The 12,479-nt window shown below is 33.9% G+C and overlaps 1 protein-coding gene across 1 annotated transcript; it reads left to right on the top strand.

Moving 5' to 3' along the window:
* Positions 1-192: 192 nt before the first annotated feature.
* Positions 193-12,473, top strand: LOC134256751 (spliceosome-associated protein CWC27 homolog; the record flags this gene model as incomplete). The annotated part of the gene is made up of 7 exons (XM_062739424.1): positions 193-291; positions 508-614; positions 3,138-3,324; positions 3,932-3,999; positions 6,825-6,919; positions 11,050-11,278; positions 12,239-12,473. Coding segments are annotated over 7 exons (954 nt in total), but the record flags the coding sequence as incomplete, so codon positions are not given.
* Positions 12,474-12,479: the final 6 nt, after the last annotated feature.

The raw sequence follows: 12,479 nt of genomic DNA, 5'->3' as shown, positions 1-12,479 counted from the left end.
AATGTGTCTGACAGTAAACTTTTTTCCATACCTTATACATGTGATTTTTACTCAACAGGTTTTCTTTCTTCAGAAAGCAAAATCAACAGGCAAACGTTTCTTTGAAAAACTTTGATGTTGAGTATGATGTTATGTTTTTCAAATTTGGTTTTACGAATGATTCATAAATAATTCAATATTCGTTATTACCAGATAACAGGGAACACGCAGTATAACTTAGGAAAATTACAGGAAGTGGAGGTGGATCAACATGATCGACCGTACGACCCTCACAAAATCAAAACTACACATGTAAGTACCCCATCAAATAAAGCTTCATATTCTATTTCTTTAGGTATGGGAGTAAGAAAAATATTGAACCGAAGAATAATATTGAAAGTCCACACACCCTTTTTTGGGAGTGGGTGGGCAGGAGGTGTATTGTTTTTTGATTGATCATCATAATGTACCGGCAAATAAGTGTGATTACACAATTCAAATTTTTTTTTTTCACACATTTTACTCCAGATTTTATCAAACCCATTTGATGACATTATTCCAAGAGTATCTGCACATGAAAGAAAATCTAAAGAAACAAAAGAAGACAAAGTGAAGAGCAAGTCAAAAGCCACAAAGTATGCTATCAGTTTACATGCAATCTAACAAAATTGCAGATACAGTATAATTTGTCCAAACCGGCTACCGCCGGTTCCATAAAATTTGGCCGGTTTAGACAGAATCCGGAGTGCAGGAAAATGCAGGAAAATATTAATTTTGAAAATTTCGTTGTTTATGTACAAGACATCATATACATAATATAAAATGTAATTATATGATGGAATCAATCAATATTTTGGAGTCTGGAAACTATAAAATAGTTTCATATGACTTACTGTATTTTCTTGTTTGTTCACGAAGTTTGAAAGTCGGGTGAAATGTTACCTAAATCAAAATCTATAGGCACGCATAATATACGCCTACTATATATCAAGCGGGCCAGGTTTCGCTTGTCAAAGAGCTCATTCAATGTAAAAACAGTAATGCACAATTATTTACGATGTACTAATTATTGGATTGAACTTTTAATTTTTATGTAAAAAATTACGTCTTCCCCCACAGTGCTATGGCGCCATTTTGAAATGCGTTCGATTTTCGATCCCGATTTATATTTTGATCGCGTACATATATTTTTTGTATTTATGTTATAATGTGGTAAAAGGACTTAAAACAAAATAAATCTTTTTTGAATTGTAATTCAATCATATACTAGTAATATTTTTTTTTCAATTGGGCTGTTTCACTGCCGCATTTCACTGAGTTCGTCTCATGGCACTGCTAATGTAAACACAGATTATCACATCCACCACGAAAGGTGTTAATTGCTTTGAAGTAACTCAGGTGTGGCCGGATTAGAGGAAATAATTACCGTTAATTATGAGCAGTTGGGACCGGTATGGCCGTTCGGAATACAGAATAGACAGTATCCGGAGTACACAGAATTTTTTCCAATGAATTTCTTAAAGAAGTGCATGGGACTAAAATTTATAGACGGAATGGACAAAAATCCGGAGTACTCAGAGTCCGGATTAGACAAATTTTACTGTAGTAGCATTTTGTAGTGTAAGGGAGATAAATCCTATTTCATCACCACCCATCTTGAGGCAATTCTAATAAAACAATCAACATACTTTTCTCTTTTGATATGTTTATCATCATCATCATCAGTAATGAAATGTTTGTTATATCTTTTATATTCTTTTGAAGTAAATATACATGTAGTGAAACATCTCAAAACTGTCACACTGAAAACTCCCTCCAAATCCATCATTATAAAAAGACCCTGTCGGTACTCTGTAAACCTCAGAAAAGCAGCCACCTTTCTAATCTGTGGTCTGGTCTGGAAGGAGTGTCTGTTTTTGTTATACCCCCCGCAAACGAAGTTTAGGGGGGGTATATTGGAATCACCATGTCCGTCTGTCTGTCTAGCTGTCCGTCTGTCTGTAGACAAGATTTTGTCCAGACCATTACTCGGAAACTGTTGGAAGGATTTGTCTGAAAATTTGTACACATATTATTCACAATATGAAGTTGTGCACCTGAAATTTTCATCTTGATTCAATTATTATTTTGAATTTTACAGGTGTTTTTTCACTTTTATTTTGTGGTTTTGTCCGGACCGTTTCTCAGAAACTATTGCAAGGATTAATCTGAAAATTTGTACACTTATTATTCACCATATGAAGGTGTGCACCTGGAATTTTCAACTCTTTTTTTCATTTTTCTGCATTTTACAGGTTTTATTTTTTATTTTAATTGACTTGTTCATTTTGGGCTCATGTATAAGGTTTGAGACATAGAATCTAGAATATCTGTACAAAAACATAACTACTCATAAAAACTTTAGAAAAAAAAACCATCATCAAGTGTTAAAAACAGTTTTTACATTGCACAGAAGATGATGTAATTTCATTTGTCTCTTGGGAATAATGACTGGACATGCATCCAGTTAAAGATAAATTAATGAGTTTGGTGTGGGAAGTTGAACATTAAGGCATCTCATTATGAACCATGTGTTATCTCCTGGGAATCGGGCACAAGAATTAAAGATCTCTCTTCTCTTATTCTCTTAATTGTAATTTATTGTCTGTCAAAGCACTTCATTACTGGATGAACAGCTCTTTATTTTCAAAATGAATTTGATATAAAGTTATCAAGATTAATTTGATTTTGTATAATATGATTTTTTTTCAACAATCAGTTTGCAGAGTGACATAGCACATAATTGCAATATATTTTTTTAATGCAGAAATAAAAAAATTAAATTAAAAAAATAATGTTACAGTGGAATTACAATGTTGTAGTATTGATGTTTCATTTGGTTGCACCTTTGTTTCATTCATTAAGAAACATGATGAGCAATTATATTTCACTGCAAATTTTTGTAAGTAAATTGTGAACACCTCCAGATCCATAAAGTATTTTTGAATTAGCACCTTCTCTGAAAAACCCAGCGGGGGGTATTTGTCCCTAATGGACAGTTCTAGTTTGTCCAGAAGACAGCCATTTTTGGGCAGTTTCTCTGTAATGCAAATTGATAATTTTCTAAGTTCTGCTCTGAAATGTACTAAACTGTGTTTGACTTTTTCCCCCCCTCTCAGAAATTACAAATTGCTGTCGTTTGGAGACGAAGCAGAAGAACAGGAAGAGGAAGTAGATCTGGTATCCAAGGACTCCAAAGGGAAGAGTAAAAGTAGTCATGACCTTATAGATGACCCCTCCCTCAGCACAGAAACAACAGAAATAGACCAGGAGGAAGTCAGACAGAGGCTAGCACAGCCACCAAAGGTTTGGCAAAAAAATTTCCAAATCTATGTGAAGTTTTATAATTTGCCACATCCTCTTTTTGTGGGATTACCTGGTAGATGAGTTATAGCTAAAATTCAATAATTTAAACAGAACATAATGGATGAAAATTTAATGTGACTTAATTTTTTTTTCTTTGTGATTTACAAAATGCTTGATGAGAAAACTAAAAGTGGATTATTGAGAAAATCCACTGTACCTTTTTTGGTTGTGAATCTTTAAATTTAGCACATCATTTCAAGCAAAAACTGGGAAAAAAAATCAAAATAATTCAACAATAGTTATGTTGCTGTCTCTTGTTAGGGTTGGAGGGGTAGCGTATAGTAATGTGTTTGTGTGTAAGTTTGTCCAGTGTGAAAACAAGAGTGACATAATTTACAGTGGGATCAGTGTTGAATGATGCCTTGATTCATAGATATGCTCTTTGGGAGAGGATGCTTAGGAGTGCCTCTAATGTGTTATATTATTTTCTGCATTAGAGAATGCATTCCAGTCAAAACATATTTACATTTAGAATTTTTTAAAATGTTTTTTTTTCTTTCTTTCCTCCTTTTCTTTTGAAATTTAATTTTTACTTTTGTTGTTTAAGGAGAAAAAGAGGAAATCCCCGTCACCAGACAAAGACCAGAAAGAGGAGCAAGAGAGAATAAGTAAAACGTGAGTACAAAGTTATATCATTACGTGGTCTCCAATATACCGTATAAGCACATTTTTGAATTTTTTTGCATTTAATTTGATTTAATTTTGGCATTATTAGCGAGGGTGCTTAGATCGCTAAAATTGAATATCGCTAAAATTAATTGTGTTTTATTTGTAATAGCTTTTTAGTGAGCATTTTAAAATTGCTAAAATTACATCTTGCTAAATATAAAATACTAGTTTTTAAGGGCAAATCGCTAAATTTGCGTCTTGCTAAAATTTCAACTTATACGGTAATTGGCTGCAGAAATTGATCCATCTTTTCTGTCTCATATTACTTCTGTGGAGTAGAATTTCTCTTTCTTTTGCCCAATCTGGTTCCTAAGTATTCAAAAAGCACTTAGCAAAAATTCCTTGCCCAGATCATATTTTGTGTCTCTCTGGCTTAATTTGACTTGTCCTTCACTCTAGGAGTGTTTATGAATAAAGGGTCGTGGTGACCTTGATCCAAGTGTGAAGGTTAAAAAGTCCAAGTAACAACTTAGAGTACCTTGAGTCATGATTGAAAAAAAAATCAAAGATCAAAATCAAGCATATATTTTAGTCAACATGTAGAGGGGTGAGTTTAATGTACTACGTGTACTTAAAAAGCCGGGTTCATATTTTAGCAGCTTTGGCGCAGACATTGATGCATTAATTCATGAATACAGCTAAGAAATCATACATAAATACAATATACAGCACAGAAGTGTGTAGTGCTTATTCATGAATAGGCCAACAACTCAACTGCCAGTGATTGCACTAAATTTCTTATTAAAGTTCTTATTTCTCATTGCTTTGTTGACAAACTGTAAAAGTGAAATTTTGATTCATTTCACTATGTTTGTGAAGACTTTTCTATAACCATTATGCCATGGTGAATATATGAGACATCGAAGGGTTCATATTGGGTGTGACAATTTGACAGGGAATGTTTACTCCTCCATGGCACCAGCTTCCAACTTTGCAGGAGTAAATTTTTTCTCTGATCTTGAATTTTCTTGAAGTAAACAGGTATAAATATATCAGTTATGTGATGTGCACTAAAACCCTTTTTATGCCCCCACAATAGCAGATTCAGGGGTCCAGCTATGTCCTTCCATATTCTAGCTGTCTGTTTGTCTGCAAGAACTTTAACCTTGATCATAACTTTTAAGAGGATGGGACTATGGCTTTCATTTTTCACAGGTGTAATCCTTGTGACAAGACCTTTCTTTTGGTACCACCAAATTTGACCTCTTGACCTTGACTTTGAGTTTGACCCATGTTTAACAAACAAAAAAATCCCAAGCTTTAACCATGGCCATAACTTTTACACTGTTGGTGCTAGGGCTTTCATACTTCACATATGTATTCATTGCAATAGGATCTTTCAGTGGTTATAAATATTTTGACCTATTGACCTTGACCTTAGTGTTTGACCCACTTTTAAAATTTTTTATATTGGCATGACTTTTGAACAATAGGCTTTCATATTTCACAGATATATTGCTTGTGACAAGACCTTCCTTTGGGTAACAACAATTTTGAACATGACCTCTGGAGTCTGACTTTTGAGAAACTTCAACAAACACAACTCTTTCTTATATTCCAAATATTAAATACACAGTTTTTTGTAGATTACTAAATTTTCATGACACCTTGTTAGATTATTGTTTGATATTTATAAGAAAAACAAAATTCAAATGTATTCACAATTTTTTTTAAAGCTCTATGAAATTTCTTTTACCTAGACTGTTGTTTAGAAACTTTTTTTTTTTTTTTTTTTTTTTAAACAAATTTTGATTATTGCTCTATATAATCTGAAATAGTAGAATTGTATGTAAAAATGAAATTTTTACGAGCAGAATTCTTGCATAATTATGCAAAATAAAGTTTTCACTAATAAAAAGTGATTTGTGATTTTAATTATAGCTAAGGGTTTATGATCTGCTACACTCCTCACAAACCTTTGGACTAATATTATGTCATAAACAATGATACTGTAGATTGCGTAAAAATCATGATGGTCCCAACCCAGATTGTACAGTATAATTTGGGTAGCTATTAATTCATTCCTTAATTTGCCCCCGTAGACATACATAGATACATTGAACAGAAAAACAAAAATAAACCAATTTAGCCATATATACACATAAATGTACATTTTGAGAAAATTTGCATGATTTAATTATATATGCTTTATGGAACAGGAATATTTGTATCTGCTATCGCTATAACAACAAATATTGATTACCTGTAGGTAATATTTGTGATAAAAAGGGGCAATGCAATTATTTACTACATCATTCACTGTAAAAGTGATAAAGAGATGTCAATTATTCTGTGCTTGTTTTCTCAGATCTACCAACAAACGCTATAGTTTCCACTGAATACATTTTTTCATCATCACAGGTTTACCAAGTACATAATAAGTCAAAATAAGAAAGATGTCATTGAAAAATATGTAAAGTTTCTTAATAATTAATAATTTTGTTATCATAAATACAAATACATTTCATATTCTGAATCAAAGATAAAGTTTTACAAAGCAGTTCACAAAACGACATTAAATATCAGTTCACACCTCTTAATTTTTTTTTCCAAACTTTGCTCTGGAATGGAAAGTTTTGAGGTTATTTAAAACATCTTCACAATGAATTCACATTTAGAATCCATTTTTTGCTATGAGTGAGATAGTTATGAAAGTGTTGGTGGATCTTAGGAAAGTAAGAAATCTAGGGCTGTCCTTAGTGACTTAATTGTGAAAGACTTTATCGTGTAAGATGTTATATGAGAGAACTCCCCATTAATTATGCTTGTAGTGAAGAATTGCGACAAGAGGCAAAGCGATTAAAGAGAGACCTGAGAGAGATGAAAACAGAAAAGAAACAAAGTGAAGAGGACAAAGTTAAAGAAGGTAAATTTAATTCAAGTTTTCCTGAGTAACAAAACCACAAAAAATATTGATGTTTCACTTTTTCCAAAGGAATATATAGTGGAAAAGTGAGACTTAGATCAAAAGTGAGCTCATCTAAGTTTTATGGCCCCCAGGCCTGACAAAAAAATCAGATTTCCAGTTATAACCAACGTTATCTAATTTTGGTCATTCATGAAAAATTAAGCAGTCCACCATTTTCTCTTGATATTATTGCACTAGAATAAACTTATTATATTTTATGATAAAAACATGATTGTATTCCTTCATCCATTGCCAGTAGGTCAGAAAGTTGATTGTGTTTATATTTAGGCTGTAAGAAGTTTAAGAAGTCTGTTTTTGCACCCAAACATCTTTTTAGAAAAAAATGAAATTAGACTTGCCATCAAGCTATGCATAGAAATGGAAATCACTACCTTAGCACAGATAAACACTTGTAAATTTTGAGTTCTATAAACTTATGCCAAGATCAGGATTTCAAATTCCATGCAGACTTACCTCAACAAAGTTAAATTTATATGTTCGTTTGAGTTTTAAGGCAGTCCCCAAAATCCCAATGAAAAGTCAGTTTACATGCCTTGTGTAACGGATTTTATTAGGGCCCCGCTCGGCGGGCGCCCTATAGTGATCAGTATGTCTGTCCGTCCGTCCGTCCAGCTGTTCGTCTGTCAGTCCGTCCGAGATCTCTTGTCCGGAGCATATCTTCTCTCCCTTTGGCCCAATCTGGCTCATACTTCACCCACAGAGTGCCCTTGGATAACCAGTGTGCACTGACCTTGAACCATGTTTCTAGGTCAAAGGTCAAGGTCATAGTAGAATTTTGTGAAAAATCCTTGTCCGGAGCATATCTTCTCTCCCCTTGGCCCAATCTGGCTCATACTTCACCCAAAGAGTGCCCTTGGGTAACCAATGTGCAGTGACCTTGAACCATGTTTCTAGGTCAAAGGTCAAGGTCATAGCAGACTTGTGTGAAAAATCCTTGTCCGGAGCATATCTTTTCTCTCCCTGGCCCAATCTGGCTCATACTTCACCCACAGAGTACCTTTGGGTAACTGGTGTGCAGTGACTTTGAACCATGTTTCTAGGTCAAAGGTCAAGGTCATAGCAGAATTGTATGAAAAATCCTTGTCCGGAGCATATCTTTTCTCTCCTTATCCCAATCTGGCTAATACTTCACCCACAGAGTACCTTTGGGTAACTGGTGTGCAGTGACTTTGAACCATGTTTCTAGGTCAAAGGTCAAGGTCATAGCAGAATTTTATTAAAAAATCCTTGTCCAGAGCGTATCTTCTCTCTCCTTGGCCCATTCTGGTTCTTACTTCACCCACAGAGTACCTTTGGGTAACCGTTGTACAGTGACTTTGAACCATGTCTCTAGGTCAGAGGTCAAGGTCATAGCAGAATTGAATGAAAAATCCTTGTCCGGAGCATATCTTTTCTCTCCTTGGCTCAATCTGGCTCATACTTCACCCACAGAGTGCCTTTGGGTAAAAGATGTGCAGTGACCTTGAACTATGTTTCTAGGTCAAAGGTCAAGGTCATAGCAGAATTGTGTGAAAAATTCTTGTCCGGAGCACATCTTTTCTCTCCTTATCCCAATCTGGCTAATACTTCACCCACAGAGTGCCTTAGGGTAACCGGTGTGCAATGACCTTGAACCATGTTTCTAGGTCAAAGGTCATAGCAGACTTGTGTGAAAAATCCTTGTCCTGAGCATATCTTTTCTCTCCGTGGCTCAATCTGGCTCATACTTCACCCACGGAGTGCCTTTGGGTAAGTGTACAGTGACCATGAACCATGTTTCTAGGTCAAAGGTCAAGGTCATAGCAGACTTGTGTGAAAAATCCTTGTCCGGAGCATATCTTTTCTCTCCTTGGCCCAATCTGGCTCATGCTTCACCCACAGAGTGCCTTTGGGTAACCGGTGTGCAGTGACCTTGAACCATGTTTCTAGGTCAAAGGTCAAGGTCATAGCAGACTTGTATGAAAAATCCTTGTCCGGAGCATATCTTTTCTCTCCTTATCCCAATCTGGCTCATACTTCACCCACAGAGTGCCTTAGGGTAACCGGTGTGCAGTTACCTTGAACCATGTTTCTAGGTCAAAGGTCCAGGTCATAGCAGACTTATATGAAAAATTCTTGTCCGGAGCATATCTTCTCTCCTTGGCTCAATCTGGCTCATACTTCACCCACAGAGTGCCTTTGGGTAACTGGTGTGCAGTAATCTTAAACCATGTTTCTAGGTCAAAGGTCATAGCAGAAATACAGTAAAACTCGTTTGGTACGAACACGGATATAGCTAATTCACGGATATAGCGAATGTTTTCTGGGTACCCGGCAAAATTCTTAACAAATCTTTGTAAAATTTTACTGTTATAACAAACTCTGATATAACGAATTTACGGATATAGCAACTGATTTCGAGTCCCATTGAGGTTAAATATAATGAAATTTACATCCTTTATAACGAACTCTCAAAGATTATAAAAACATTGATAAATTAAACTGACTCTACATGTATTTCTCTTTAGCATTTGTATATAAAATCTAATTCATAATATAACCTTAGTTATCGAAGATATGTTTTATAATATTTGCTTTCCTAGCATATTTGGTAGTTATACCTGAAGGAAAGCATGCATATTGCGAATTCGCTATAATGGTTATACGAATTCATTATACGGATGTAACGAGTTACGGATATAGCGAATTAAATTCACAGGTCCCCAGGACTTCGCTATAACCGAGTTTTACTGTATATGAAAAATCCTTGTTTGGAGCATATATTCTCTCTCCTTGGCCCAATCTGGCTCATATTTCACTCACAGAGTGCCACTGGTCAATGGATTTGCAGTGACTTTAATTGGTCAAAGTTTCTAGGTCATGGTCAGAATTAGCCTCTATGTTTAAAATCTTTGTTTGGTGCATAATTTTTCCCCTTAATTCCAGTAAATTTATATAACTGAGGATACATGATAACTCTGAGATATATATATATATATATATATATATATATATATATATATATATATATATATATATATATATATATATATATATATGTAAAATTGCAGTATCTGTGAAGTCGTACTAAGTTACTTTCACTGTAGTACACAAATGTTCCTCTTCAAAATAATCATTTTAAACTTAAAGCAATATGAGCTGTGTCTTTGAGAATTTTATTTTTATGGTAAAATGTGCTATTATGATCAATTTGTATGTAATTTAAACTTTTATCATCAATAAGCCCAAAATAAAGTTTAAAAATGTTTCAGAAGAAATATTTCTGTACAACCGAATATACAGTTTTATATAAGAAATCATTATTGTACAGGATGACAATAATTCAATTTTGCTTCAATCAAAGCTATTAAATAAAAAAAAAATCCATTGCAAATAGGTGCAACAGAAGTTTATAAAAAAAATTATCTTTCTGTCATTAAAATTACAAATTTTTTGACTAAAATTTTCTGATGTCAAACATGCAGCTCATATTGCTTCAACCTTACATTTTCATGTTCATTGTTGAAAGCGGGGCCCTTTGAGATGGTCACCATCTCAATGATATCTAGTTTGGGACTGAAAAGCAAAATGGTGCATGTGTCTTCATGTAATTTTCAAAGGACTATGTAACATATATTCATTTTATTGGTTTTTTTTCTTTCTGAAAAGAATTGGCTACCTTGATCCCTTTCTACCTTGAAAAATCAGGAGGAAATCATTTGGCCTCTTTTGTGTTAGAAACAAAAAAAGAAGGGGAAAATAATTAGAAATAGGATCAGCCGAGACATGATTGTCTTTGATGAAAGCCAGTCATAAATTTGAAATGAATAGCTGATTAAAAACTCATTTGATTAATCTGAGATACTGTAAATCACTTTTTATTCGCGAGAACTTTATTTTCGTGTAATTACACGAGACAGTATGCTCGCAAAAATTTCATTCTCACGTATTATAGAATTCCTTAAGATTATATAGAGCAACGAACACAATTCGTGAAAATTTTGTCTCACTGATAAAGAGTCATGACTATCTCGTGAAAATAAGGTGTCGCGAAAATGAAGTGATCTACAGTACATGTACTTATAACCAGGAGAAAATTGACATTTTAGAACCAGAGGAAAAGAATGAGGTCATAGCAGCCTACAAGGCAGAGCGAGAAAAATACAAGAAAGCGAAAGTGAAGAAAGGGAGTGGCAGGGAGGAAGCTACACTGGCCCTGCTGGCAAAGTTCCAGTCCAAGCTGGACTCAGTCAAAAGAATCTCTGGGGACTACAGTGATGAGGAAGAGGCCCCAGAAGGGGAGACTGAAACTGCAGAGGCCCCAGGGGATATGTCATGGTAAATAACTTTAATGATGCTTCAGTATTCAATATTGCATATTGTACCATGTATTTAATTTATGCACTATAGGCAATGGAATTTTATTTAAAAAAAAAAAAGGTACAGTAAAACTCGGTTATAACAAAGTCACTGGGACCAGTGAAATAACTTCGCTATATCCCTAATTCGTTATATCCGTATAAGGAATTTGTTAAATTTATATAGCTGGGGATCTAAGATAACTTCACTATATCCGTGAATTTGCAATATCCGTGTACGTGCTAAACGAGTTTTACTGTAATTGTTGTTCAGCTGTTAACTAATGTGGCTATTAGATAACAAAACAAAACAAGTCCAGTTTTCAAGTAATCCACATCAATGACCTTAGAGCAAATCAACCGATGCAGCATAATATGATTGATTTTCTAATGAAGACTAGCATTGACCTGAGAAATGCTGACATAGGTTGAGTGTATTCTGTGTAATAAGATACTAATGGTTTTTTATGTGAGAACATGAATCAGCCATTTTATCTGCAAAGATAAAATAGTACAAGTTGTATCCTACCAATAAAATTCAATGTCTAATAAAGGTGAATTGTCATGATTTAAGATTTTAAAAAAAAATGTTTATTTTTTGCTTATTTAAGGTTTCAGAAAATGTTTTTTTGGGTCATTCAGAGAAGATTCAATCATTTAAGAAATTTTAAAAATAATCAATGGAAAGAAAAATAAATGCACTGTATACAATGAATTTTCTTCAGTTCAGATTCCAAACAGAAAGCATTCCATATTATTTAAACATCATTGTATAGGATTAAATTCAATAAATGGAAATAAAAGTTTTTACTGTGAAAGACAAGATTTCAGTTTATGCAATATCCATGTTATATAAGTTTTACTGTATTTTCAATCTGGAAAAGAATCATATTTGATCAGAGAAAGCAATTTTTATTTTGTATCTAATTTGTTCTTTCAGGATGACTCACAAGTTAATTTTTGAAGATGAAGAAAGAAAGAAAAAAGTGATAGATGCCAACATACAAGAACTTGATCGTTATGAGATATACGATCCTCGTAATCCACTTACAAAGAGAAGGCGAGAAAACAGCAAACAGACGATGAAAGAAAAGAAATATAAAACATGATGTGACTGAAAACTATTTATGTGAATGATACAGCATATTCATGAAAAGTCATTTTATTTTAAAGGAGGAAAA

Source organism: Saccostrea cucullata, unplaced genomic scaffold (genome assembly GCF_032062105.1).
Source record: "Saccostrea cucullata isolate Sc308-1 unplaced genomic scaffold, CSIRO_AGI_Scuc_v1 ctg16694, whole genome shotgun sequence".
Lineage (NCBI taxonomy): Eukaryota > Metazoa > Mollusca > Bivalvia > Ostreida > Ostreidae > Saccostrea > Saccostrea cuccullata.
The sequence above is the reverse complement of the archived record's forward strand: the minus strand, read 5'-3'. Positions and strand labels throughout refer to the sequence as shown.